Source organism: Urocampus carinirostris, chromosome 15, assembly GCF_059441175.1.
Source record: "Urocampus carinirostris isolate Australia breed hairy pipefish chromosome 15, RoL_Ucar_1.0, whole genome shotgun sequence".
In the NCBI taxonomy this organism is placed as follows: Eukaryota; Metazoa; Chordata; class Actinopteri; order Syngnathiformes; family Syngnathidae; genus Urocampus; species Urocampus carinirostris.
Genome location: NC_142363.1, coordinates 20,077,040 through 20,102,192, shown reverse-complemented (window position 1 = coordinate 20,102,192; position 25,153 = coordinate 20,077,040). Strand labels below are relative to the sequence as shown.

Sequence of the window (25,153 nt, the reverse complement as noted above, 5' to 3'; positions counted from 1 at the left end):
ATTGCAGCCCAGTGATTGGTGGACCGACTTCCAAACAAGGAGAACAGCTGGCGCGGGTTGATAATATGTCAGCAAAACCAGTTAGCGTTTTGTGTTTTCTTTCGATGGATGAGACATCTGGCAAAAAGTGGGCACTAAAAGACAAAAATAAAATAAAATGAAGAGAGCCAGGCAAGATGTTTCTTAGTTCGCACCAACTGAAGACTGAAAGTGAAACGTGATATGTGACGTCATTGCGTCGAACAGGGTTTCCAGGTCAGACTTTCATTAATCTCATCAAATGTTGTCCAGTTTTGATGTTTAGTATTATTTAAATATTGGGGTCTTTATGTGGTTTTCTTGCAATCGTTCTGTTACCAGTTTGTTAGTGTAGTTAAGATAACCTTCGCTTGAGGGCGGTCTTGTACAAATTTACCATAAGTCGATTTATCTATTCTACAACTTAAATTCTAAATTGGGATAATAATGACTCTCGGGTGTTTACAGCAGGGGTAAAACAACCACATTTTGATTCGTGATCTTGATTTAAATTTGTATTTCTTAAATAAAAAACGCAAATTATAAGGAAGTCTGACTAAAGTAATATTTGAAATTCCAAACAAATTATGAGGACAAATAACCCTGCAGCGTCAATCTAACTGCACGTAACCTCGTGAAATTTTGATAAACAATTAGAACACTTTAACTACTGGGTTTGATTAACTTATTTAGTCAGTCAAATTATATTTAGATGGTAGACAATTTTACATAGACATAGACATAGACGATACATTTTACCGGAAGTACCGCCTCCTTCGAGTGACGGACACTCGAAAGGGAACGAAAACGAACATTTAATATTTGTTGTCACAGTGTTAAGGAATTGTGATACTTTGGTACTCAAAAAAACTCTATTAAATGCTTTTCGACCCCAAAAAATAGTGTAATTTTTATTAAGGTATTTGAATGAAAAATCAGAACTGGAACAAACCCGAACACACCTGCTTGAGATGAGCGGCCATCTTGGCTACGATTGTCGTTAGCATCATTTCAAATGAAGTGTCAATCGGAATTTATTTTGGTTTACTCTATTAATGGCTTTTTGCCTCTAATATTGGGTCCCAAAAACGTTAGTGAAAAGAAAAGAAGAAAGGAATGAGTACAACGTTTGAATTTAAGAAATATATTATTGCGAAAAACAACAACTGTGGATGAGTTTCTGGCAACGGTCCCGCACGCCAAGGTACAGCAAATGTCTTTAAAGTGTTGCATATTTTCATCTTTATTATATTTCATCTTGTTTATCTACAGATTTAAGCGCGTGTTGGGGTTTAGGTATAAGTTTATTAATGTTTTGGGTATATGTTTTTTTTTAAACGTACATTTTTTTAATATATTGGGTATTTTGCAATGGGTATGAAGGAACAAAAAATACCATAACTTCGTAAGGGGAAATTTGTTTTGGGACTAAAGAGTTTGGTGTTCGAAGGGATTATGACCGAGGAGAGGGGTATTACTGCATGCTAAACTAACAAAACAAATAATCTAAATCAGCGGTGTCAAACTAATTTGAGCTTGTGGACCACATACTAGTAAGTCAATGGCATAAAAAGTGTACCTTAGTCGGTGGGATGGTGGTCTTTTCAGAGGCTCACAATTTATGATTCAGCGTTGCAATATTTGGTTATATAATTATTATTGAGTTTTTTTTTTAACTCTATTTTCCTTCATTAAGTTTTAATCACTTGTAATGTTTATCATCTGTACATTTGTCTAAAAAAAGAGAAGGGGGAAAAAAAGAAAAATGATTGAAATAATTTCCATTAAGGTTTATTTGGCCCCGAAAAAACTTGTGCAGACGAAAATGGGATAAACACTAATTTTAAAAATTAATTTGATGATTTAATTATCTCTGCTTTTCATTTTCGTATGAGAATGTTTACCTGAATATAGGAACGTCACTGTTATTTCATAGCGATTGTAGCAAGGCAAGAAAGCTTCTTTAAACTTCTGGGGGATAAAAACAGATGCTATTTTTCTTTCTTTAATTTGGATTATTTGTATTGCCTTAAACACCACGTCTTTTACTTTCAAGTAAAACAATACTAGGATGGGTTTCCTCAATGTTCTCTGTCTGATTAATGGTAGTCTGCAAATACAGTTTAAGTACATATTTTGTACGCGGTGCCTGGTCATGGTTCCTACAGATTGAGGCAAATTAGATTTAATACTTTTTAATGCACCAGTTCAGGGTGTCCCCTGCCCACTGCCCGGAGATGGCTGGTATGGACTTTACACTTTTCCGTGGTCCAAAGTTAACATCTCTGAAAGGCCCGACTGAAATCACATCACCATTTTAATAGTTCTGTTTTTGTATTACCACGTAAGTAAATTGGTGAATTATTAAAAAGACAATTGATAAATGTTTCTAAATCTTTTGAGTTTAAACAAATATAAATATTTTTAAGTTTTCGCATTTTTAACAGTTTTGAAAATTCGATTTAAGGTAAATTCATGCCAATTGAAGCCTAATTTTTAGAATAATAAATTAAATGCATTTTAAGACGTTCCAAGGATCTGCAGTAATGGGAAAAGCCTCCCCTGCTGGTGTTGGTGACATCTAGTGGACATATTTAAAACTGCAGGCCATTGTTTGATACTTGTTTTTCTCGTGCGCTTCTCTCAAAATTGTCTCGTGGGCCATATAAGATGTGGTGGGCCACATTTGGCCTGCAGACCATGAGTTTGACGCAGTTGATCTAAATCGTTTGTTAGCAACGATACAATGAAAGCAATCACACACATATTAGCCAGGATTTTATTTGACGTCATTGGTGCCTGTTCACATTTTTAAATATCAAGTTCCTATATTCAAATCATCCCAAAAAAGAAACATTTGTATTCGTTACCAGCCCTGATACGTAAAGTTGTTTAAAAAATGGAAAATTACAAGCAAATGATCCTTAAAAGCTATCACCATGAAACACGGCAGGCACCAGAACACACAAATGACGACTAAACCTCCTTTTACAGTGCAGCGTTCGCGTTAATGAAGCATCAAATATATTTCCCACCCTGTAAAAACTGCCATTACATTACAAATACAAAATCAAAATGTACATCGAGTCGACAATTCTTGCCCTTCTTTTTAGCAAAAACACTTGGCACGATTGTCGGGAAAGGGAAAGAAATAACTAAGTCCAGTTCCAGACTTAAATGGGGGAAAGCCACAGATAGGCAGTTGGAAAATGTTGTTTTTTTCTGCAAATGTGTTAACATGCTATTACGTTGTAGTAAAAGGGCTACACCAGGGGTGTCAAAATTCATTTGAGCTCAGGGGCTACATGGTTGAAAACCAGACAACTGCATTAGATAGAAGAGAAAGAGAGAAGAGAACAAAAGAGGGAGGAAGAAAAAAAGACAAGATAGAAACACATCAAAAGAGAAGGAAAATATTGTGAGAGAAAAAGAAAAAAAAGAGAGAAAAATCTATATAGGGATAAAGCGACTGAGAACAAAAGAAGGACAGGGAAAGAGAAAAAGACAGATATAAACAAGGAAAGGGAGGAAAAGAGAACGAGAGAATAACGAGAAAGAGAATGAAATACAGAAAGATAAGGGAAAACAAAATGAAAGACATAAAGAAAGAATGAAAGACCGAGAAAGGGAAAGAAAAATGCTATAAGACAGAAAAAGAGACAGACAGAAAGAAAGAGACTGAAATAAAGATAAAGGGAGAAGGAAATGGAGAAAAAGGAGAAAGATGGAGAGACTGAAAGAGAAAAAAGCAAGACTGAGATAGAAAGTGCAAAAGGAAGGAAAAAACAAGAGCTAAAGAGTGTGAGGAAAGGAAGAGGGATAGCAAAAGACAATTATCGAAAGAAACAATGAGGGAGAGAGAGATGAAAAGAAGTGGATTCAATTTGTTGGCGGGCCTAATCTGGGCGGTATGTTTGACACCCTTGGACTGCACCAACTTAAGGTGATGAGTATGGAGTGAACACATGAGGGCGCTGCAGATCTTTAAGCTACTTTTTAGCTTCAAAAAGCTACTATGTGACCTGCTTACTGGTAGATAATGTCACTAGTGTAGACACATTTTGACCGGTATGCTACTTGATGCGCAACACTTGTGCATTACTAATTCAACGGTAGCAACACAGTAGCAACATTGTACAACTGAGGAAGGAGGAGGTATGCAGTATAGTTTGGTTAGTCCCAACAAAGTGATCACACCTTGTGTTGTGCATTTCATTTAAAACATCCTGCACTTTTTGTGTGTTTCTTTTAAAAGAGGTTAGTTTTTTTTCCCTTTTCTTCAGTTTTATATTAATTCTAATATTTATTATTTTTAAATGCATCTTTTTCTCCAATGCAAACGCTGTAGTCGACAAGTACATTATGTAATTTAGTATAGTAATTTAGTAAGGTTTGAGGTGAAATCTTGGCAAGTCTGCAACAAATCGCTCGGAGTTCAAAAGACCGAAGATAAATTTAAAAAAAAAAAAAAAAAAAAAACTAAAATACACAACTTTAAAGAAAGTTGCTTTCCGTTGATATTTTGTGTATTTTTGTTTAACGACTTTTATCGCACATTCCTTTTATTCCTGATTTTATAAGTTTTAGGCCTGGCTGAAACCAATATATTTAAAACATTCCAGAGAAAAGCTAAAAGAAATATGTAGATTTACACTACATCAGTGTATTTTATAGTTTTATGTTTTTTTAATTACATATTACTTTTATTCCTGATTATGTTGTTTGGGTCATTTTTCTCCTAGCATAAAATATTAAGGAGTGACAAAAATCACACTAAAGGCTCAGGAAACAGAATTGTGATTTTCTGTGTATATATATATATATATATATATATATATATATAAAATCACCTTTTATATGTGGCAAAATATAGATATATAAAAATACTGGAAAAGAGAGTAAATAAAAAACTTCTCTCTGGAACAAAGCACCCCCAAATTATAAAAAAAGGGGATGTAATCAATTGACAAGTGCAAAATGCTTCCTTAGCTCATGTGTTAAGGTATGTTTTTAAAATAATGTAATATCTCTTTTTTTTTATAATGGGTGACATAATTAAAAATCGTTGAATGATCTGTCATTTACGCATTGACCTAATATTTTAGAAAACATCTTAAAAAGATTACACATAAATAAAACCGTCTTCCAAAGTGAATTGCCCCAAAAATATCAGATTCAATTGAGCCAGAAGACAAATACTTCAAATATGTTGTGCATTACTCTTTGTGAGGCGCCATGCTTTTACAGGGCTGTGTCACTTTGCTGGGATTACACAATAAATTGACAAAAAAACTCAACCAATTAAAAACAGATGATGATAATCCTATATTTTCTTGTTTGTCATTGAACACATATTTTTATTTAACTGCAGATCATACCAGCCATCCGTTGTGCAGTTATAAAGCTGCCCAGCACACCAAAAACCAGCACAGATCCCTCAAAGAACAATAGTGAAAGGGGAAACGTGAGGACATTTGATAATTCCCTGTAAATAAATACAAAATCCATTGAGATCACATTTAAATGAGGTGGCTGGCAACCAGTTTGGGGTGTCCCCTGTCCACTGCTTGAAGATAGCCTGGATGGGCTCCAGGATAAGCGGTGCAATTTATGAATGGATGGATGTACAAACTTGCATAGATAAAAGTGCTAGTGTCTCAGAGCAGCTTCACAAATGAAGCTAACCAGACGAAACACGAATACTCGGACCACTGACACGTATGCAAGTTTGCAATAACCAGGCATGAGAATCGTTCACCTTTCAGCAAAATGCATTGTTATAAAGTCAAAATGGGGGGTCTATATGAATCGTGTATATCCAAGAGAAATATTTTTTTGGTGGCGGGTCATCAAACTGGTTTCGTGCAATATCCCCTAGGTGTATGTGTGGAATATGCGTTGGTTGGACCCCTTAACCACTTGGGGCCGTAAGGGCACCATTTCCTGTGGTGTGTCTTAGGCAAGTCCAGCCTGGTGGCGGCCATCCCTCTCCAGGCCAACGGGGACGTATGCATGTCAGGCAAATGTGCTAACCAATACACAACAAAAACATTGTGTAAATTGTAGAAATATTATTTTGGCTTTTACAGTGTAACGCACCGTTCTCACCTTTATAACCCCTGACCCATTTTCATGCCTGAATTACTGTACATCGTCACAAAATCAGATTGTGTGTTGTGACGTTGGATGGTTGTGAGAACGTTTTAGAAATGAGTGCCCTTGATAATAATCCGGACCTTGATCCAGTTTTCTCGCACGAGTATGGCTATTAACAGCGTAACACTTGAATGACATCATAGAATCATCAAAACACAAAGATTGGAAAGAACTTTATACACGTTTTCCCTGGGATTATTTGGATTGAACACACGTGGGGGGGTGTAAATGGCTGATTTTGGCTTTTCTCAATTCAAAGGTTATCAGTTTCTCAGTTTGACAAAACCAACACTTTTTAGGAGACATCTTTGACAGAAAGAGATTAAATAAAGTATTTGAGGTTGGCACACTCCAAAAGCAGTTGGTCCAAAAAGAACCCAAATTGAGGTTAAAGCTAGAATGTCTTGCAATTTGGGTTTTTAAATAAAATGTTCTCCTCCCCAAATAGAATATGTTTTGTCAGTCTCCAAAAAAATCATCACAATTAATCAGGTATGCCATCATTTTCTTGATAAGAACCTCAAAATTTTATTAAAACAACTGAAAATGTGGGTCATTTCATTTTCAAGAACTATGAAAATAAAGAAATATGTTTCTTTGAAGCAAACATGTGGTCATTTTATACCAACCCCCTACTACCAAAATGTATTATAATTTCATTTTGAATAAATGAAAACAGCAGGCCCTTTAACCAAACTAAAAGAAAGTGCAGTTTTTGTCTGAAAAATGAAATGAGAAAAAAATAACTTTGTATGATGTGCCAGATGATAGGAATTTATCAAATTTGAAAAACTAGTTTCTTAGTTTTTTGTCATCTCCCTCACACAAAAAGAATCATACATGTGCTATCCTCAGACAAGGTTTTTTTTTGTTTTACAAGAAAAACAAGTATAAATAATCATAAAAAATAAAAAAGAGGCTCTTTATCTAAATGGCTAACATTGCAATCTGTGTGTGTGGGGGGAATGGGTGTGAAGCACATCGTAAAGCGCTTTGGGAGGCTTTTCAGTGACTTGAAAAGCGCTATATAAATGGTAGACCATTGCTATTATCTGAAAATTGTGATATTATCTTTTTTTTCTATTGTAGGCTACAAGATCATCTCTACTCTCACCCAGAAGAGTCAACCTTTAAGGAACTGTGTGTATTATTTAGCACCTCCTGTTGATAAAAAAAATGAATACATTCCTCCCAAAAAATTGATATAAATAATAATAAAAATTACAAGAACTATCTACTAATATTCGTAGGTTGACAGATTAGCAGTTATTTTACATATCATGAACCTCATCTAGAGGGAGCTTACATTTTCCACCATCTTGCTGCTACAGGTAACAGAAAAACAAACCTGGAAATAGGCTGTGGAAAAAAACTCTGCTCTTTGGTCACTTTGAGTCCTCATAGTTTGTAAAATTCCTTTTTCTTTTTAGCACTCATTCTTAAACAGCGAGATCTAAAGGTCAAATAATACACACTATCCCTTTAAACCAAATACATGTAGATTATGATGACCCCTGATTTTGTTCCATTATATTGTACAAAACAACCCTCTTTTTGCTTAAAATCCCAAAACGGGGTTAGAAAAAAAAAGATCAAAATAATGGATTGGTCCATTCAAGACCCAACTGGGCTATTTTTGACCTTGGAGTTTTTGGAGTGCACCGAATAGAAAAAAAAAAAAAACAATCGCAAGGATTTTGACCTCACGCTGATGAATCCTAAAACAGGAGCATCAAGGCCTTCCTTAAAGGTTTTTTGAAAAGTCTCAAAGTACAAGACATAATACAATTACATACAGCAGACACGACTTGGTTCTATTAAAAGCACGACTTTATCAAACGATGACATCATTAGAGGGGACAAGTTGGACTGATTTGAGTAGTAGCAGTCGCTACATCCACACGAGCAAAATCGAGGTGTGCAAATCGACTGAACACTGAACATGCGTGGTGCGCCTCAGATGCTACCGGACTTGACCTGTAGAGCTACATCAGCTGATGTGCGATCCAGAAAACGGCAGTTTGTGGTCCAGCTTGTATTTGTAAAATCCCACCGACAGCAAAAGCACTTAAAGTGGTCCCCAGAACCACCGTGATATGACACCTCCGACCTCTCTACCATGCAGAGTGACGATCCCAAAGCAGCCCGGGCTTAAGCGCAGGCTCCGCCCCCTCAAATTTGAAAGCAAAATATAAAAGCGGTGTGAAGAGGGGGTCAACATGAAGATGAGCCATCCTTTGAGCGTGTTTTGGCGTTTATTTGGGCAGAGGGTCGTCGTCGCCTTTACTGCACTTGCACTTGCAGCACAGAACCATGGGCGTGGCCAGGAGGAGGAAAGGGGAGGCGACCAGCAGGAGTAGGCCGAACCCGGCGAAGATCCCGACCACCTAACAAAGTTGAAGAAAAGGCGCTATCAACTCGGGCCAAAAGATCAGCGGCTGCTCTCTGCCCAGTTGCTGCCTTGTGATACCGTAGCAGAGCCATGGAGAAGTCCCATCCTACCCCAGCCACCGACTCTGTGACCTTTTACCCTGTGGTCGCTGCTACACACCCCACAAAACAAGGACAAACTGGCCCAGAGACAGCTTCTACACCATGGCCATCACGACCCTGAGCGAGCGCACAAAACGGAAACCAAATCTAGCGCCTTATTTTTCTTTTTTGTTGCCGCTAAATGCTTGTGCACAAAACTGAAACTTTGTGACTCATTTTGATTTATTTTGTTGCCGCTATATGTTATTGCACTTATTTTTATTGCACTATTGTTAAGATGCACTTTTCATTTTCATATAGAGCGCTCATCTTGGGATCAAGAGGTCTCAGGTTGATTCCCTGCTCCTCCGTGTTATATGTCGACCTGTCGTCCTGACACTGAATCCCTAATGCCCCCAATAAGCAGGTAGGCGCCTTGCATGGCTGACTTCCTATTGGTGTATGAGTGTGTGTGTGAATGAGTAAGTGTGAAGCACATTGTAAAGCGCTTTGGGAGGTCCTCATTGACCCTAAAAGCGCTATATAAATGCAGACCATTTACCATTATTTACCTTTAATTAACATTATAACTTAAGCCAGTCTCTTAGCACTATTTTGCAAATATTTTTCTGCCTTTATCCCGAATGTCTTATCTTTTTGTCTTTGACATGTTTACCCTAAAGTGCCATGTCCAATGCGCTTCGGTTTCAACTGGTTCACTGCTTAGCGGATTTTAAATTGAATTGTCTTTATTGTCCATGATATCCTCACATTAGGGAGGGATTTGTGTGTTGGGTGGGCGTGACTGGGGTATGCTGTCCGGGTGGGATGGCGCATAAGTCAATGTGTACAACCATTTTGGAATATTTATTTCCCCAAAGTAAGCCACTAAATAACTAAATGTATTACTATTTATTGTTATTTTCAATGGTTTGAATGTAGCTGGACTTGATTATTTATATTATCAAAACCAATACTGTAATTTATTTCAATAATGCATATAATATGGTATCTTGTTTCGAGGTGCTAATGTTGATTTGGGCTTTGTTGTTCTGGTAGCTAAAAAAATACCGTGATCTATTTTCTTTACATGATGGTCTTGAGGTAAAGGGTAAAATGAATAACAAACGAACTTGGATCAATTGGCATTTGGTTGAAGGGGGAAAAAGACACCAGTTTTCTTGATGATTAAATGTGTGTTGACCCGTAAGGTAGTATCGCAGTTTTTGTACTTAGTGACTTGAGGCCTTGGAATTAAACACAATTGAAAAAAGCAAAGAAAGGATTTCCTTTCTATGACCACAAGAGGGAGCAAGCCACAAGCTAATTTGAAGCAGAAGGGCTATTGGATAATACGCAATCACATGCAACGAGCCTTTCTTCGTACCACTAATCAATTGCATCGCTTTTTGAGGTCACACATCACGAAGAGTACTTGCTGTCCGTTGTGTCAACATTTATGAGCTCCCTCGCGTTCCTTTTAAGAAGCAGAATGTTCTTTAAACAAAAAGACCCCGCAATGCTTCCCTTATCACACACACGTTTAGTTCCACATGAGCTGATGTTGTCAGATTGAGGCTATGCATGTTTGCAGCCTGGCGAGGTTGTGCGGGTGCGCCTTTTGGAAGAGGATAGGAAGAAGTGGAGAAGGTGGGGGGGGTGGATTTCTTGGAGTTGAGGCGAGCCAAACAAAGACACGCATGCACGCACTCAGCGAGCAAGTGATGCCGAAGCTTGCTCCCCCACCAGCTCAACTGTAATTGTGTGACTCAGCCTGCCCCACTGGGCAACAGATGCCACTGTGTATGCTAATCATGACAGGAAGAGGAGGCTGGACAAAATGGACAAGCGTGCATGTGTCACTTTGTACTGACTAAAATGCATGGGGATACGGACAATTATTACAAAGATTTTCCGAGGACTCTGGTGTGAATGCTCAGTGCTCTGTACCAACTCGAGGTCCTGGAATGTTCGACAACATTTTGTTTTACGCACCTGATGTGTGTTTTCTTTATTATTCTGCAAAATGGATATTTCAACCTGAAATTTTCTCTGTAAAAAAGCTGTACGGAATTTGAAACTTTCTTATTCTCTGCTGCCATTTCCTGCCTTGTGTCATGACTGCAGCCTCAGTTCGTTCGTGCACGCGCAAGTGCGCGCATCTCTTAGACTCGCTCAAATTAACATATTTTTGGAGGGTTTTCAGATGGTGTTTTGAACTGTACTTTAAACAGGCCTTTTCTCACTTTCACTTTTCACCTTTTTCACTTGTTCATGTTACACAGGAATAGAAACAAATAAAAAGCATCGGGGCAAGCATGAAGTTACTCCAGATTACTCACGATTCAATATTCAAGAATTGGCTGCCCTCTAGTGGCCATTTAAAAATTCAGGAGGTAGAAATGGTGAACATTTAATTGTCATTAGAGGTAGAATCTAAAGCCTGGGCTACGGTGGGGGTTGTTTTGGGAAGCATAGTTGGCAAAAATTGGCAGCGGACACAGAATGGGGAGGGTGGGGCGTCTGGAAGAGTGGCCTGATTGGCCAAAATCTCCCTTCTCAAGATATGAAAATTGGGGTTTTCTTCAGGCTTGGTTCCTCAAATGAAGTTAATACTTCTCACCTGGGCTGGGTCAGGCTTTAATAATAATAATTTCCTTGTATTGTCATTCTGTGTAACAATGTACACAGAACGAAATGTCGATTGCACCTGACCCGTTGTAGCGAGCCGATGCAGCCGCAGCCAACAGAGGGCGCCGCCGACCACTTTTTAAGTCTTAGGAATGACTCGGCCGGGGCGCGAACCACCGACCTCCCAGTCTCAAATACCAACGCGCCCTGTACTCAAGCCCCTCTCGTCCCGTCCAGTCACTTCTAGGGATGCAACAACTAATCGATAAGTCTCGGCAACAACTTAAATCATCAACTTATGTGTCTCTTTGCACATCTATTCAATGCATATAAAAGTGCCTGCTTGTAGTACCTGATTAATTTTGTATCTTTACTGTACATTCATCTTTTGTATCTACAAATGTATTGTGGTTTTATTAATATTTCTGGCATGTATTTCTGTAGTGTGTGTGTATGTATATATATATATATATATATATATATGGGGTATTTTTAAAAAGTATATGTGTACAAAAATACATTTAATCTCAATCCAATTTGGAAAATATATTGTTTTGAAATGATATAAGAGTAAGGATGCACCCTTATTTTGCTGAATCGTCTAACTAAAAGCTCCAGCGCAACCTCCGTTACATAAACCATAGCAATGTACAAAAAGGTGCGCATCATCGGCTCTGGAGTAGACTGTACGACTCGGAACAATCTGTGCTTTTTCTTCCATTGTGCCGGAAAGATAACGCGGGAGGAATGCACGTGAGATTGCAGCATTGAGAAGGAAAGGGCAGCGCACGTGCCGAGCCAGGGGAGGAGACTTGCTCACCTGTGTTCTGTGCCAGATAACAGACGCCCTGGAGTGGCCCAGTTTGTTCCGACAGGGTCCTTTGTCATAGTGGATCAGGAGGAAGTCGTCCTGTTGTGAGACACGAAACAAATGAGGTTTATTACTGTAACAGCATCAAAACCTTCGGACAAATTCGGACTCACATCGAGAGATTCCAGGCAGTACCAGCAGAAGGCGTGCTTGCAGTTTTTGCACATCATCTGGGCGCATCCCTCGTCCCTCTCGATGTACACTTTGCATTTGGGGCAGCGCTTGATGGGGGCGTCGTCCTCGTCATTTTTATAGAAAGTGCTGGAACATAGAAGGCAACAAAATAATGTAATTGGTATTCAGAAAAGATTGAACGTTTATATTTTTGATATTGTTATAATTATTATCAACATACCAATTTTTCGAATAATTTTTTTAACGAATCAAGTTTTTTTACGCACCGTCCCTTTAAAGAAACAAAAATTGGGCGGGCACTGCAAAACTACTGGGTAAAATATTGTTAAAAAAAAAAAAAGGGGGGGGGGGGTAGTGAAGTTCCTATCCAAGTCTAATATTTTTGTGCTGTTGGCTAAGGATTTTGTCAATTTTATAAATAGTGTTTTGATAAATGTATATAATTTTCGTAAAATTTCTCGACCTTAGAGTGATGAAAAGGGTATATACAAAATAAAGTACCTGAATGTTTTTTATTTTATGTCTTTAAAAGACATTCTGTTGAGCATCCTAACATAGACAAGTTAGGATTACTACATTTCCCATGATTCTTAGATACATTAGCAGTCAGAAATTAATTGAAAATATTGGTTTCCTCCCAGAAAATAGATGCGGGTGAGAAAAAAAAATGCAAATGTAAATATTAAAGTATATAGGAATTGGTTTAAAGTGTGTGTGTATTATTTAGCGACTCCTAGTGGTCAAAAGAAAGCGTAATTCATTAAAAAAGTATAAATTTTTAAACAACAAGCATAAATACATGAACTATCATATATTTTTTTAAAAATACTGTTAGGTCGAGATAGTAGCATTTATTTGACTTAAACGAAATTCACCAAAAGGGAGCTGACCTAATTGACCAAAATCTTGCTGCTTCGGGTACCCAAAAATGCTGGAGGAGAAAATGAGAAGTAAAATGGTGCATTTTGGCCGCTTCAAGTTTGTATTATTCCTTGTGCTTTTTAGCACTGCTTTTTGGTGTCACGACACCGTACAGCAACATCTAAAGGTCAAATAATACACACAGTCTCTTTAACATTAGAATGTATTTTTGTATTATCACACGCATTGTATGAAATGTGTGGTATAAACTTGGCCCGGATTATTTGCTTTTATTAGTTTGATTTGGTTTATAATTTCCACTCACTAAAATGCAATTGTTTTGTTCAGGGGTAAAATTGTGTCTGTAAAACCAAATGCCGCCCCTGTCGTTTGAACAGGAAGCTATTTAACGGAACATGAAAAACAACCAATATTTTTAAGCACTGAGCGGAAAAAACATTCATTACAACTTTGCATATACCGTAAATTAGGACTATGATATGCGACTTTTTTTCCAAGCTTTTAACCCTGTGGTTCATACGATAAGGTAGCTAATTCATGCATTTTTTTTATCGTCAAAGAAGATGCAAGTTTAATGTAACTTCGCGCTTTGTGCATGTAAAAAATTAGCACGAACAGACCCTCATTAAGGAAAAGGTGTCAATCGAAAGGGGAGCACTAACGACCATTTCGGGAATTTGATGATTCATAAACTGAAATAATGTGGCGAAACGAACAGATTACAAGAAGCAACGTCCAACAAATCAGCAATGTTTAAGGCTGATTTCTATTTATCAGTCGTCATTTTCGTGTGTTTTAGGGTAAATATCTTGCATGGTTTGATTATATGGATTGTCCTTGATGTAACTAAGCCAGTTTAGCAGACATTCAAGGAAGTTGAAGACGGCCAGGGGACGTACTGGTGAGTTTCGCCGGCTTTATAGTTTTCGGGTATCTTGTTTCAGACTGATCGTGATGTTTCTTTGGAGAGTTTAGCTTTCTAATGATATGAGGCAAGATGTATTTTAGTGCTTGGGGACATCGTACAGACACGTATTTGTTTATCAAAGGTCCGGCGGCCCACCGGTGGGATGTCAGAACGTGAAGGGGTTGTCCTACTGTATATTATTAAAACATAAGTGGCTTATATATGGACAAAATGTTTTTTTCCTGGCCGCAGCTCACAATCAGTTGTGCCTTATGGTCCGAATTTTACGGTAGTTGCTTACATTATTTGAAAAGCATGGCCCTGCTTTTGTATGCTCCATATTCTGTAGAGCAACCACAATAAACGTCAATCAAATAAATCAGGTTTGGCATTTTATCTAATTGACAGCGTTTGACAATCACTCGTGCTACTCGGGCAGCAAACTGCAGTTGGCTCTACTGCAACTTTTTCAGTCTGCACATCCAAATCATGCTCGATCAGCTGTCAATTTCTTCCCACGCTAAAGTAAAATATCTGTACAAAAAGGTCAGGTGTGCCGAGACTAAGCTTGCTGTGAAGGAATGTCGTTCTAAGAGTAGACTTGTTAATCCTCCACTGTGGCCTCTGATAGTGGAAGCCTCACATGGCCTAATGACTTATTCCCCCGTAAGAGGATATCATAGAGAAATAGGTCAGCTGCATGCGCCGTGTTGACTGGTTGGCCCTACTTTAGACCCCCTCCGTGTTTAAAGTGGGCACAGAGCCCAGGTGAAACAGAATTTTGATTCATGCCCAAATATATTTTTAAGACCGAGTGCTGCAAGACTGTCTGTTGGGATATCCACTTCAAAACTATGGCTATTCTTCTTTTTTTTTTTTTTTTATAGAAAAATAATGCCCTAAGTATGAAAAATCACGATTTGTCAATATGTTCAATTCTATTAGTCCAAAGTATAACGATTTGAGACTAACTCGTTTAACCATCATTGTTTGTAAAAATCAGAATACTTGCAATAAAGCTAAATAATATCCCAAGTAATGGTTTCAAAAAAGGTGTAAGCAAAGATCTTTTGTAAAAATGTCACAAAATACTGCAAACAAGGACACCTATGTATTTACCTTCAGTGCAGATGACACTGGGCGAAAAAAAAAGAGTGCACGCGCCCCGTGTATAGCTCCACCCATTCCTACTGCTCACCCAATAAAATTGCTCTACGTGCCTTGCAAGGGATTTGGGGTAAAAGGTTTGTTTTGTGGCTTTTCATTATAAAGTGCCTCAACTATGAACAGAGATTGTTTAATGAGCCTCTAAAGCATTTATTATTTCGCGATTTACAGCCAAAACAAAATATGTTGGTGTGACACAGACTGTTGTTAAAATTGTGTCCAATAAACACTGGACCAAACCCTTTGAGCATGAATACTGTCTCGGCATCACATGTGCAGCAATCGGCTCTACATATGAGAATATTTAAAATAGTTGCAGGTGATCATTTTTACCTCCGAGCTACGTGTACTCATGAAAAAAGCCATATATGGCTTGCCAGCCATTGGTTCCCGACCCCTGATATAGTCTATATCTGTTAAGTATTTCAGTTATCAAGGCAAGGTCAGGACTTATTTTGAGTCATGATACGGCAGCCGGAGTGGCACTGTGGTGTTCCAACTGGAAAATCAGATGCTGACGATTGTTTGACCTCGTTTTAAATGGGTTAAGAGTTCATCAACCGGGTCACACATAACAGAACCACGCGTGCCTGTGACTGAACCCATAGGCGCCTAAAAGTGGGTACCTGTTCTCCCCCGGCAGGAAAGACGTGATGGGAAGGTTGTTCTCCTTGCAGGCTTGACCAGGGTGCCAGTTTGCCTTGCAGGTTGAACAGAATTCCAGAGCACAAACGGCGCACTGGACCAACTGGGGCAGCGCCGGAGAATCCGACTCCTTCAGTTGGCACACGGCCTGGCAGGTGGAGGACGGGCACCATGTCCGACAGGGGTCCAGCAAAACCTCTTTTGGAACAAAATCAACAGGTCGCCGCCATTTGATAAATATCCTTTGAAAACGTGTAGTCACAAAATTAGTTTGTGAAGTTGCACACTTCAGGGGACAATTATTAAGTGCAGTTGGTGTTGGCTTTGACTCTTTTTATTATTTTCCCTTTTCCCAATAGCTTTGTTTACAATTGCCATGTCATTTCACGCATCTCTCTCTGCGGGCTCATTCGTTCCACACACACCAGTGTTTTGGACGAAAATGTTGATAATTCTTAATTTCCAGATCAAAAAACAAATCTCTTGAGACCCCCCGAAAGTGTTAAACGTTCAAACATTAACATTTCCACTTTCAAAATTTGTTAATCATTAGTAATTTTTTTTAAAAAAGGCCATTTCCTGTTAACTGACAATTATTACAGATTTGTTTTAAAAATCTGACATCCACTAATGAGTAATTTTTGAGGATTTGTCCTTGCGTAATGGATGTTTTTTTAAATGTTATTTTACTTTTTTAATCAATCTTCCATTATGGAGGCCAGTAACAATATCATGTATTATGATAAACTAAGGATTTGGATTATTTCTAATCCAAAAATGAATAGAACATTTAATCGATAATAAAAAGAATAATTGCCTGCATACTTGACAGCATTTCGTACATCCATCCAGACTTTTCAATGATGCGTGGCTCCTTCAACATCCGCCTTTTTTCAAACATCTTCACTTTCCCTGAACGTATGCAGTATTAATTTTACCTCTGAAAAGTGATGGGTCCCAGGGACTCGCATGCTCAAAAATCTATGGGTCCCAACAGAGATCTATGGGTCCCCAAAATTTAGTGTTATCAGATTCAGATTCAGATCTACTTTATTGTCATTCTAGTACACGTGTATACAGAACGAAATGTCGATACATCTGACCCGCACAGTTTCCTTGAATGTACAGATATAAATAAAATGTTGTATTGAGTACTAATAATATACTAAATAATTATGGCTATGTATAGTATTTTACAGTAGCGCAAATAGTGCAAGAGGAGCAGCTAACCAGATGTGCAAAATGGGCAGTCAGGTAAACAAGTCAGGTAAACAGTAACAATAACACTGTAACAATAACGCTGTAAGTACAATAGTGCAGAGAAACAGATGTGCAAGGAGTGGCTAGCTCTAAAGAACTGCCAGTAGTGCAAAAAGTCAAACAAAACCAACAGATGTACAGATTAGCAGCAGTTAGATTTACTATGTGTTTGATTGACCGTATAACAGTCTAATGGCCAGGGGGACAAGACTATTGTGGAACCTGGTGGTCCTGCACCGCACACTGCAGTACCTCTTCCGAGAGGCTAGCAGAGTGAACAGTCCATGATGGGGGTGAGAGGGGTCCCTGATAATATATATGATCGAGGTTGAAATTGTAAATCGGCAATAAATATATAAATAAATATATAAATCTATATATTCATTCAGTTTCAATCATCACACTTAATTGGTAATACAAAGCAGTTATCACTTCAGATTTTTCAGTTCACAAAAATATTGTACATTATACAAAATAATAATGCTGAAATATTAGTCTATACTGTATATTCATGCAGTTTTAATCACTTCAGATTTTTCAGATCATTAATTCCTCGTGGTTTGCCGTCCCGCCACAGTTGTAATGCCTTCTCAAGGTCCAATTGGACCAACGGAATTTCCATAGCTAATTTGAGGTTTTCATTGTCGTTGTGCCGATCCAATGTGCTTTTCTGAAAGTTCATATCGCGAAATGATTTATGCAATCCAGTTTTTTTGTCACGCTGGGTGCACGCATCACAGAACATGTAGCCTCCATTATCATCCTCCTCATAGCGTAACCAGGAATATAATTGAGTCCATTTTGGCAGAAAAGTCATTTTCTTGCTAGGAGTATTCTTTTGTTTATCTTTTGTCGAATCGTTTGCTTCAAAACACGTGTTTTCCTTGCCTTTGCGGTCTTCTGAAGAATTTCTCCTCCGTTTTTTCGTGCCGGAATTATTGCCGTTGTTACCACTTTCTGTATTATGTTTCGACTTTTTCCCGACACTGAAGAAATTACAGATTTTTTGTTGATTTTCACCTAATAGCAACTGTTTTTACGGAGGCATACTTCTTTCACTCGACAACCACCAAAACAATGACGTCATCTCGAAGCAACAAGATCTCGTTTGCCGAGACCAAAACAACAATGGCGGATCTGCCTGACGAAAGGTTTAGAGTGCGGTAAATCTTTGTTTAAAAAAAAAAAAAAGTAATCGGGTAATAATGACAAATTGGTGTCAAAAAAGTTGCAACCCTGGTACGCACGTTGATTTGACACAATGCGTCCCCAGCAAAAATGATGCGTCTAGGACGCAGGGACGCGGGCAAACGAGAACACTGACGTATGTATCATTGTAGCGAGAGTTGAACGTACAGTTTGTGCCGATGTGTGGGCGGAGAACTTAAGGTTTGAGTACCGTTGAAGCACCAAAGCGTTGCTTGGTTACCGCTCCCCACGGCAGCGAGAGGTCTCCCTAATGTGCATGCTAGTGGTTGAGCAATTAAAGCAGTTAGCGAAAGCACACAATCTGCCAGCTTGCTGTCACGTTGTCATGTAAAATCTGGCCCTTACTAACAAGAATTTTAGTTCTTTATAAGCATATATTTCCCTGTAAAAGTACTGTAGAAGTTTACAAGGATTTGAAAGCAATACTGCACATGCGACTGACAATGATTTCAAGCACCATCGCGCGTGTACTCGATTCAACGTGAGTCAATGATTGACTCGGTAGTGGCCTCACGTGTCCGGCACCAGCTGTTGTCACGCCTTTTCAATGTTGCTGTGCAAATACAGTAGCAGAAGTAGGAGCATAGAAGTAGGCTCGGAGGATGCACGTGACGTGTGGGCAAATATAGCCAGTGCTAAATAATGACCTTTTTGTCTGTTCTTTTTGACTCACCTCTTTCAAACTGAAGCTTCTTGTATCTTTGCATCGTTTCTGTGGCCACCATGCACTCGATCTGCATAGTGAAGAGAACATGTGAATTCACAGTGCCAGTAGGAATTAGTCGATGTTGTCGACAAAAATCACTAATAAAAAGAGTTGACAATGAATTTTGTTTTCCACTGTTGTCACCAGAACTGTTTTTCAACAGAGTGAGGTATCCCTAAATGAATATAATCTCTGTTGAGATTTGCTACTTCCAAAGTCAGCAAAGAAGACTTTGCGGAGCATAGCAGTACCTCGGTGATGCACGAACATTCAATGAAAACAGGCTGACAGTTTAACAAATCAGAGTCTGACTCGCCTTAGTAAAATTGAAGTAACATTCAAGCCAATTCGGTTTTAAATAAATGCAGTGCACATTTTATTTTGCTATTTAAAAAAACTTATGCCAGACTGAGCCTTAAAAACGTGTTTGAAATTAAATGCATGCACTCCGAAGAATAAGGATTAGAAAAGGAGAAATGTCAAAGGTTAAAACTACAATTGTTAAAACAGTTTGATTTCAAATTGTTGAGAATCATGGAGTACTTTGCAATTGACTACTAATTGTACTTCACAAAATGCACATGACATTAGTTATATTTACTGTTCTACTCCTGCCAATGAGCCAGTTCCTGTTTTAAAGGGATAAAAATGTGTACTTGATTTGTATTTTTTTTGTCTGTCCCATAAAATGAACACCGTTTTAATTATGGATTTATGTATCCACTGACCGAGCACCGTAACCAATTGGTTTTAGCATTTTTTTTTTTAAATTTGTCTACAAATCTCCAGTATTTTCAATAAAATATGTAGTTTTCAATGTACATCATTTTCTTACGTTCATCATTTGCCGCATAATTAAAATTTAGAAAAAAACAAACAATTATCCGACAATAGTCGGTGAATAGTAAACTATTAAAATAGTCTTAACTGTAGCCATAAACACCTGCTTGTTAAGCATTATTAAAGATAATGTAACAGTTTGTTGATTAAAGCATTAACCACCGAAATGTCTGTGTTTATACCTCAGTTTCCTGCAAGTGTCCTCTTTTTGGACACGCGGAGTCAGGACAGCTAATTGCTGTTTCAAGGCCTTCTTTAATCAAGAGCTCCACATACTGCTTCAGGCACTGCAGACGAGAAAAAAAATACCAGCAGGATGACTCAGGTGAGATGAATAAATGAAAAAATAAAAAATAAAAAAAATAAAAAATATATATATATATATATATATATATAAAAGAAAACTAAAATCATCCTATCAATTACCGCGAACACGGAAAATCGGCTATTTTTCTCTTTTTTTTTTAAATGATTCAATTACGTGTGGAACTACCGGTACATTTAGTTTTGTATCTGCTATGTATGTCTGCAGGACATGTTTTAATTCAATTAATAATAATAATAATAATAATAATTTCCTTTGTATTGTCATTCTTTGTAACAATGTACACAGAACAAAATGTCGATACACCTGACCCGTTGTAGCGGGTCGATGCAGCCGCAGCCAGAGGGCGCCGCCATTATACCAATTAGGTATGTCTCGGTCGAGGCGCGAACCAGCGACCTCCCAGTCTCAAAGCGGGCACACTACCATCTAGGCTACTGAGCTGAATACAGAGATAGTTTTGCCATGAGCTATTAAACTGCAAACAAAAAGCCACTTCCGTTTTGTTAACCACAGAAATGTGAAAAGATCTTAACAAGCAGAGATGTATGTCCTGTAATACATGTAAGATTTCCCTTGCCACTTTGACTGCTCTGTTCGTTGATTTTAGCACTAATTTTGAACAAGATTTGTCTTATTTCACTAGAATTGTAATGGGTTTTCTTCTCATTCTACTGCTTTTTTATTCAAATTGTACTTTTTTGCAGTGAAGAGCTGTAAGCAATTAGGAAACATTATTCCAAAGGAAATGACAATTTATCTATTTTGTGGTATTTAAAAAAATATTTCAATTTCGTTTTAAGTGAGCACGGCGGTGCAGTGATTAGCGCATGTGCAGCACAGTTCTGAGGTCATGAGATCGAACCTTCCTGTGTGGAGTTTGCATGACCTCCCCGTGCTTGCGTGGGTTTCCTCCGGGCACTCTGGTTTCCTCCCACATTGCAAAAACATGCATTTTAGGTTAATTGGCTGGTCCAAATTGTCCCTAGGTGTGAATGAGCGAGTCAGTTTTCTGTCCCTGTGTGCCCTGCGACTGGCTGGCAACTAGTTCAGGGTGTCCCCTGCCCACTGCCCGAAGATGGCTGGGATGAGCTCCAGCACCCCTGTGACCCTACTGAGGATGAGTAGTGCAGATAATGAATGAATGACAATGTGGGTAAGATAGTCAATAATTTACTCAGATTTAGTTTCTTTTTCTAAACTGCAAATTACGTTTGTAAGCATTTGTACCTCCCATGGCTAGTGAGTGGTTCTGAAAATGAATGAATTAATAAATGTAAATAACGAGAAAAGGGAAAATTGATTCTCGCATAAAGAATCCATACTTGGTATTGGCACAAAAATCTCAATACACTGCAAAACAAAATGTTGTCACAGACCGTCAATACACATGACAACTCCCTAAAATGAGCAGTTCTCTATTTGTATACATTGCACACACCTAAATTTTTTTTTTTAATTACACAGAAATCTACAAGGAAAAAATGGAATCCGAAAGCAGCTTGTTGTTTATTTTTTCTTACCAGTGTACAGAAAACACATTGGCACTGCGTGATGGTGGTCATCTGCTCCAGGGGGAACTCTCCAAGGCACAGCTTACAGGAGACCAGGGGGTCCACGGCCAGCTCCCAAGTGGGACGGTACCGGGCAGCGGTCATCTTGGCCGCCATGGTACTTCAAACACACAAAAAAACAAAAACATAAGCAAAAGGGTTGTTTTTGGGGGTGAATACTATTATTTTCTGTACAGCTTATCGCCACTAGAGTGTACAAAGTGTGATAGAACCCTTCCCAAATATCTTTGGTCAGTGGGCAGGGGACACCCTGGACTGGTTGCAAACCAATCACATTGCACACATGCAACCCGTTACACACATTTATTATTTGGGATAATATTGGAATCACCAATCAACCTGCCGACCAATCAGCTACTGTGCTTCCCTGGTGAATAATAAAATTTGTTAAATTAATTTGGCCAGCAGGTCAAAACATTTGACTCCAGTTATGGAGTTTGATTTCTGGTAAATTTGAAGCACAAATACAAACACATATGTATGTGTGTGTATATATATATATATATATATATATATATATATGTAACCGCGCTGTACGTGTCCCACCAAAGATCCACATTCACGCTGGACTGGATGATGAGGTTTTTATTATTACAGTTTCTGCAAATGGATGAGTCACAACATTAGCTTTTTCTGCTGGGTCTGATCTCTTTGATCTCTTTGTAGTACTTTGGTAAAACTGACAACAAAGCATATCAAAGAGCTGTCTTTTCACTTTACAGAAAATACATTTTAGAATATCACAATACATTTATAAATCTTTGCATTTTAACAAGATACTTTTAACAAGAGATCGTATAGTGGATTTTTAACGTTTACAATGAATTCAACATGTTTTTCTTTACTCTGAATTTTAACCAACATCATCCTTTTTTTTAATGTATATGAAAAATAGGAATAAAAACAATAATGAGTATAAAAATGGGTACAATTTACCTGCAAATGGATGAGTCACAACATTAGCTTTTTCTGCTGGGTCTGATCTCTTTGATCTCTACAAGGGGAATTAATATTTAGTAAAACAGAAACAAAACGAAAATAAACCTAAACAGCTTGACAATATCAATCACATTACTATGCATGGTGAGAGATTTGTCAGCTGGGGTTATAAAGTTTAAAATTAACTTATTTTGTGGAGCACCAAAAGATATGTCTTACCTTTGTAGTACTCTGGTAAAACTGACAAAACCCCGCCTCCTGGTCACATGTTAGAAGCCAAAACCAAACCCCACCCCATACCAGCAGATGGCACTGTTGGACTCAGCATTGCAGGACATTTACCAAAAACTATACACATATTTTAGCAGGAATTTCAATAAAATAAAAGTTATTATTACACCCGTTACATATATATATGTTAGCTGGGTACCTTAATAGCTAATTGAAAGTGTATTTTGTTCATGTCTCGTCTTAAGTGGTACATATTTTACAGTGCAAGTCATGGGAGGAAAATGTACTAAAGTAAATCATATTAACCATTTTATTTATTCTTGTTCCACTTGCAGATCATTTGACTAACTCTTATTATTTTCTCCCGTGACTCTTGCGAGAATAAGTGGTGTAGAAAATGGATGGGTGGATATTATTTTGCTTAGTTTACCATTTATTTTCATTTTTGTTTTAAAACAAAAGTGTTCCAATTTTGTTCATTTTTTTTCCAATTATTATTTTAATCTAAATAAAATATGAATATAATATAATGAAAACTATTTGTTTTTCTTATTTTGCTCTTCCTCTTCTTTTATCATATAAAGAATGAATTTTGTTTTAAAATGTTTTACTGGCAGATAATTCAGCTAGTTTGAATCATTTTTCTATTAATAAAAACACCGGTGTCCACTGGTGGACAATTTTGCTCATTGAAATAGTTTTCTATACTTTGCCTTTTATATTCTCATCTCATCTCATTAGCTGCACCGCTTATCCTCAGTAGGGTCGCGCGGGTGCTGGAGCCCATCCCAGCAATCATCAGGCAGTGGGCAGGGGACACCTTGAACTGGTTGCCAGCCAATCGCAGGGCAAACAGGGACAGACAACTTACTCGCTCATTCACACCTAGGGACAATTTGGACCGGCCAATTCACCTGAAATGCGGGAGGAAACCGGAGTGCCCAGAGGAAACCCACGCAAGCACGGGGAGAACATACAAACTCCGCACAGGAAGTCCGGTAGCTGGATTTGAACCCACACAGGAGGTTCCCAAGACCTTAGAACTGTGCCGCACACGCGCTAACCACTGCCCCGCCGTGCTGCCCGCCTTCTATATTGTTTTGGTAAATTGAAATCTTCATCTAGTGATTTTTTTTCTCTTATCGTACAAAAATTATTTTGGTTTAAAACGTCTTGTTTCACTGACGGATAATTTTGTTGATTCTAATTATTTGTTAATTTACTATTTTTCTAGTAAAACAAGTCGAAGGATTGTAAGATATCCTATATGTATATTATTTGACATACAGTAAAATATGAATCACAATACCTAAAATGAGCCAAATTATTTACCAATTGTGCAATAACCACTCTTTGCAGTTTAATAAGAGTATAATAAAATGTATCAATAATGAATCTTATAATTCCCTATCTTAATTTCTGATTATTACATCAGATAAAAACAACTCTTCGTTTTTGCATTCGTGAAATTAAATATATTTTGTACACCAAATAAAAAACATTGCCGAACGAATACAACTCAAATGGCTATTTTTACCAGCTCGTGCACATACCACTTTTTTTAACATGAAGTGGTCTTACAAGAACAACGTCAACACTGTCAAGCTCTGGCCTTGCTGCTTAGCAACCGCACTGAAGAAGAATTAGAGAGGTGGCGGGTGCATGGAGAAAGGGAGGAGTGTCAAAAAATACATACACACACATTGTAGCTTTTTTCACCCATGGAATATCATTTATTCATGTATAGCAAATATTTATACACCGACAAAGTAAGAAGTTGATGAAACATACAGTAGATAATCTTCTAACTAGTCATACGCGTTATCTTTTTATGGCAAAATGAAAACACCGTGATACCTCCACATACAAGATACATTTGGTACTCGAGTGTGCTCGTATGTGGAATTGCTTGTATAATGAGCGAATATTCCAGATACAAAATAATTGAAAGGCAATTAATTCGTTTCCGGGCTCCCTAAAGCGTACAGGTTAACCCTAAATAGTTGTAAACTACATCTTCCATTGGAGGCGTTGGAGTAATCTAGGTTGCCTAATCCCATGGCAATAAGAAACCACAATGACATTTTGTGTATTACTGTATAACGCGCACTTTTTTATACCTCTAAAAGAACTCAAAGTTTGGGTGGGCGTTATACTTGTGGTTTTACAGAAGTAGATCACTGTA

The 25,153-nt window shown here is 37.9% G+C and overlaps 1 protein-coding gene and 1 long non-coding RNA gene across 3 annotated transcripts in view; one reads left to right on the top strand and one right to left on the bottom strand.

Moving 5' to 3' along the window:
• Positions 1–76: 76 nt before the first annotated feature.
• On the top strand, positions 77–25,153 carry LOC148351790 (uncharacterized). 2 transcript variants are annotated; one of them, XR_015852851.1, is made up of 5 exons: positions 77–255; positions 8,968–9,073; positions 20,087–20,224; positions 21,751–21,895; positions 23,858–25,153. It is a non-coding gene; the product is annotated as an uncharacterized LOC148351790 (long non-coding RNA). The 2 variants fall into 2 exon arrangements; XR_015852852.1 differs by lacking the exon at positions 23,858–25,153 and having other exon boundaries at positions 21,751–22,245.
• rnf144aa (ring finger protein 144aa) overlaps positions 6,335–25,153 on the bottom strand; it is a 41,531-nt gene continuing 22,712 nt past the window's right edge. The window contains exons 2-8 of the mRNA XM_088354202.1: positions 21,748–21,898; positions 20,082–20,186; positions 19,027–19,087; positions 15,866–16,082; positions 12,262–12,409; positions 12,098–12,187; positions 6,335–8,561 (exon numbers count right to left, since the gene is read on the bottom strand). Of these exons, the coding sequence (XP_088210328.1) occupies positions 8,430–8,561; positions 12,098–12,187; positions 12,262–12,409; positions 15,866–16,082; positions 19,027–19,087; positions 20,082–20,186; positions 21,748–21,894 (900 nt within the window). The 5' untranslated portion in view covers positions 21,895–21,898 and the 3' untranslated portion in view covers positions 6,335–8,429. The remainder of the gene's footprint in view (positions 8,562–12,097; positions 12,188–12,261; positions 12,410–15,865; positions 16,083–19,026; positions 19,088–20,081; positions 20,187–21,747; positions 21,899–25,153) is intronic.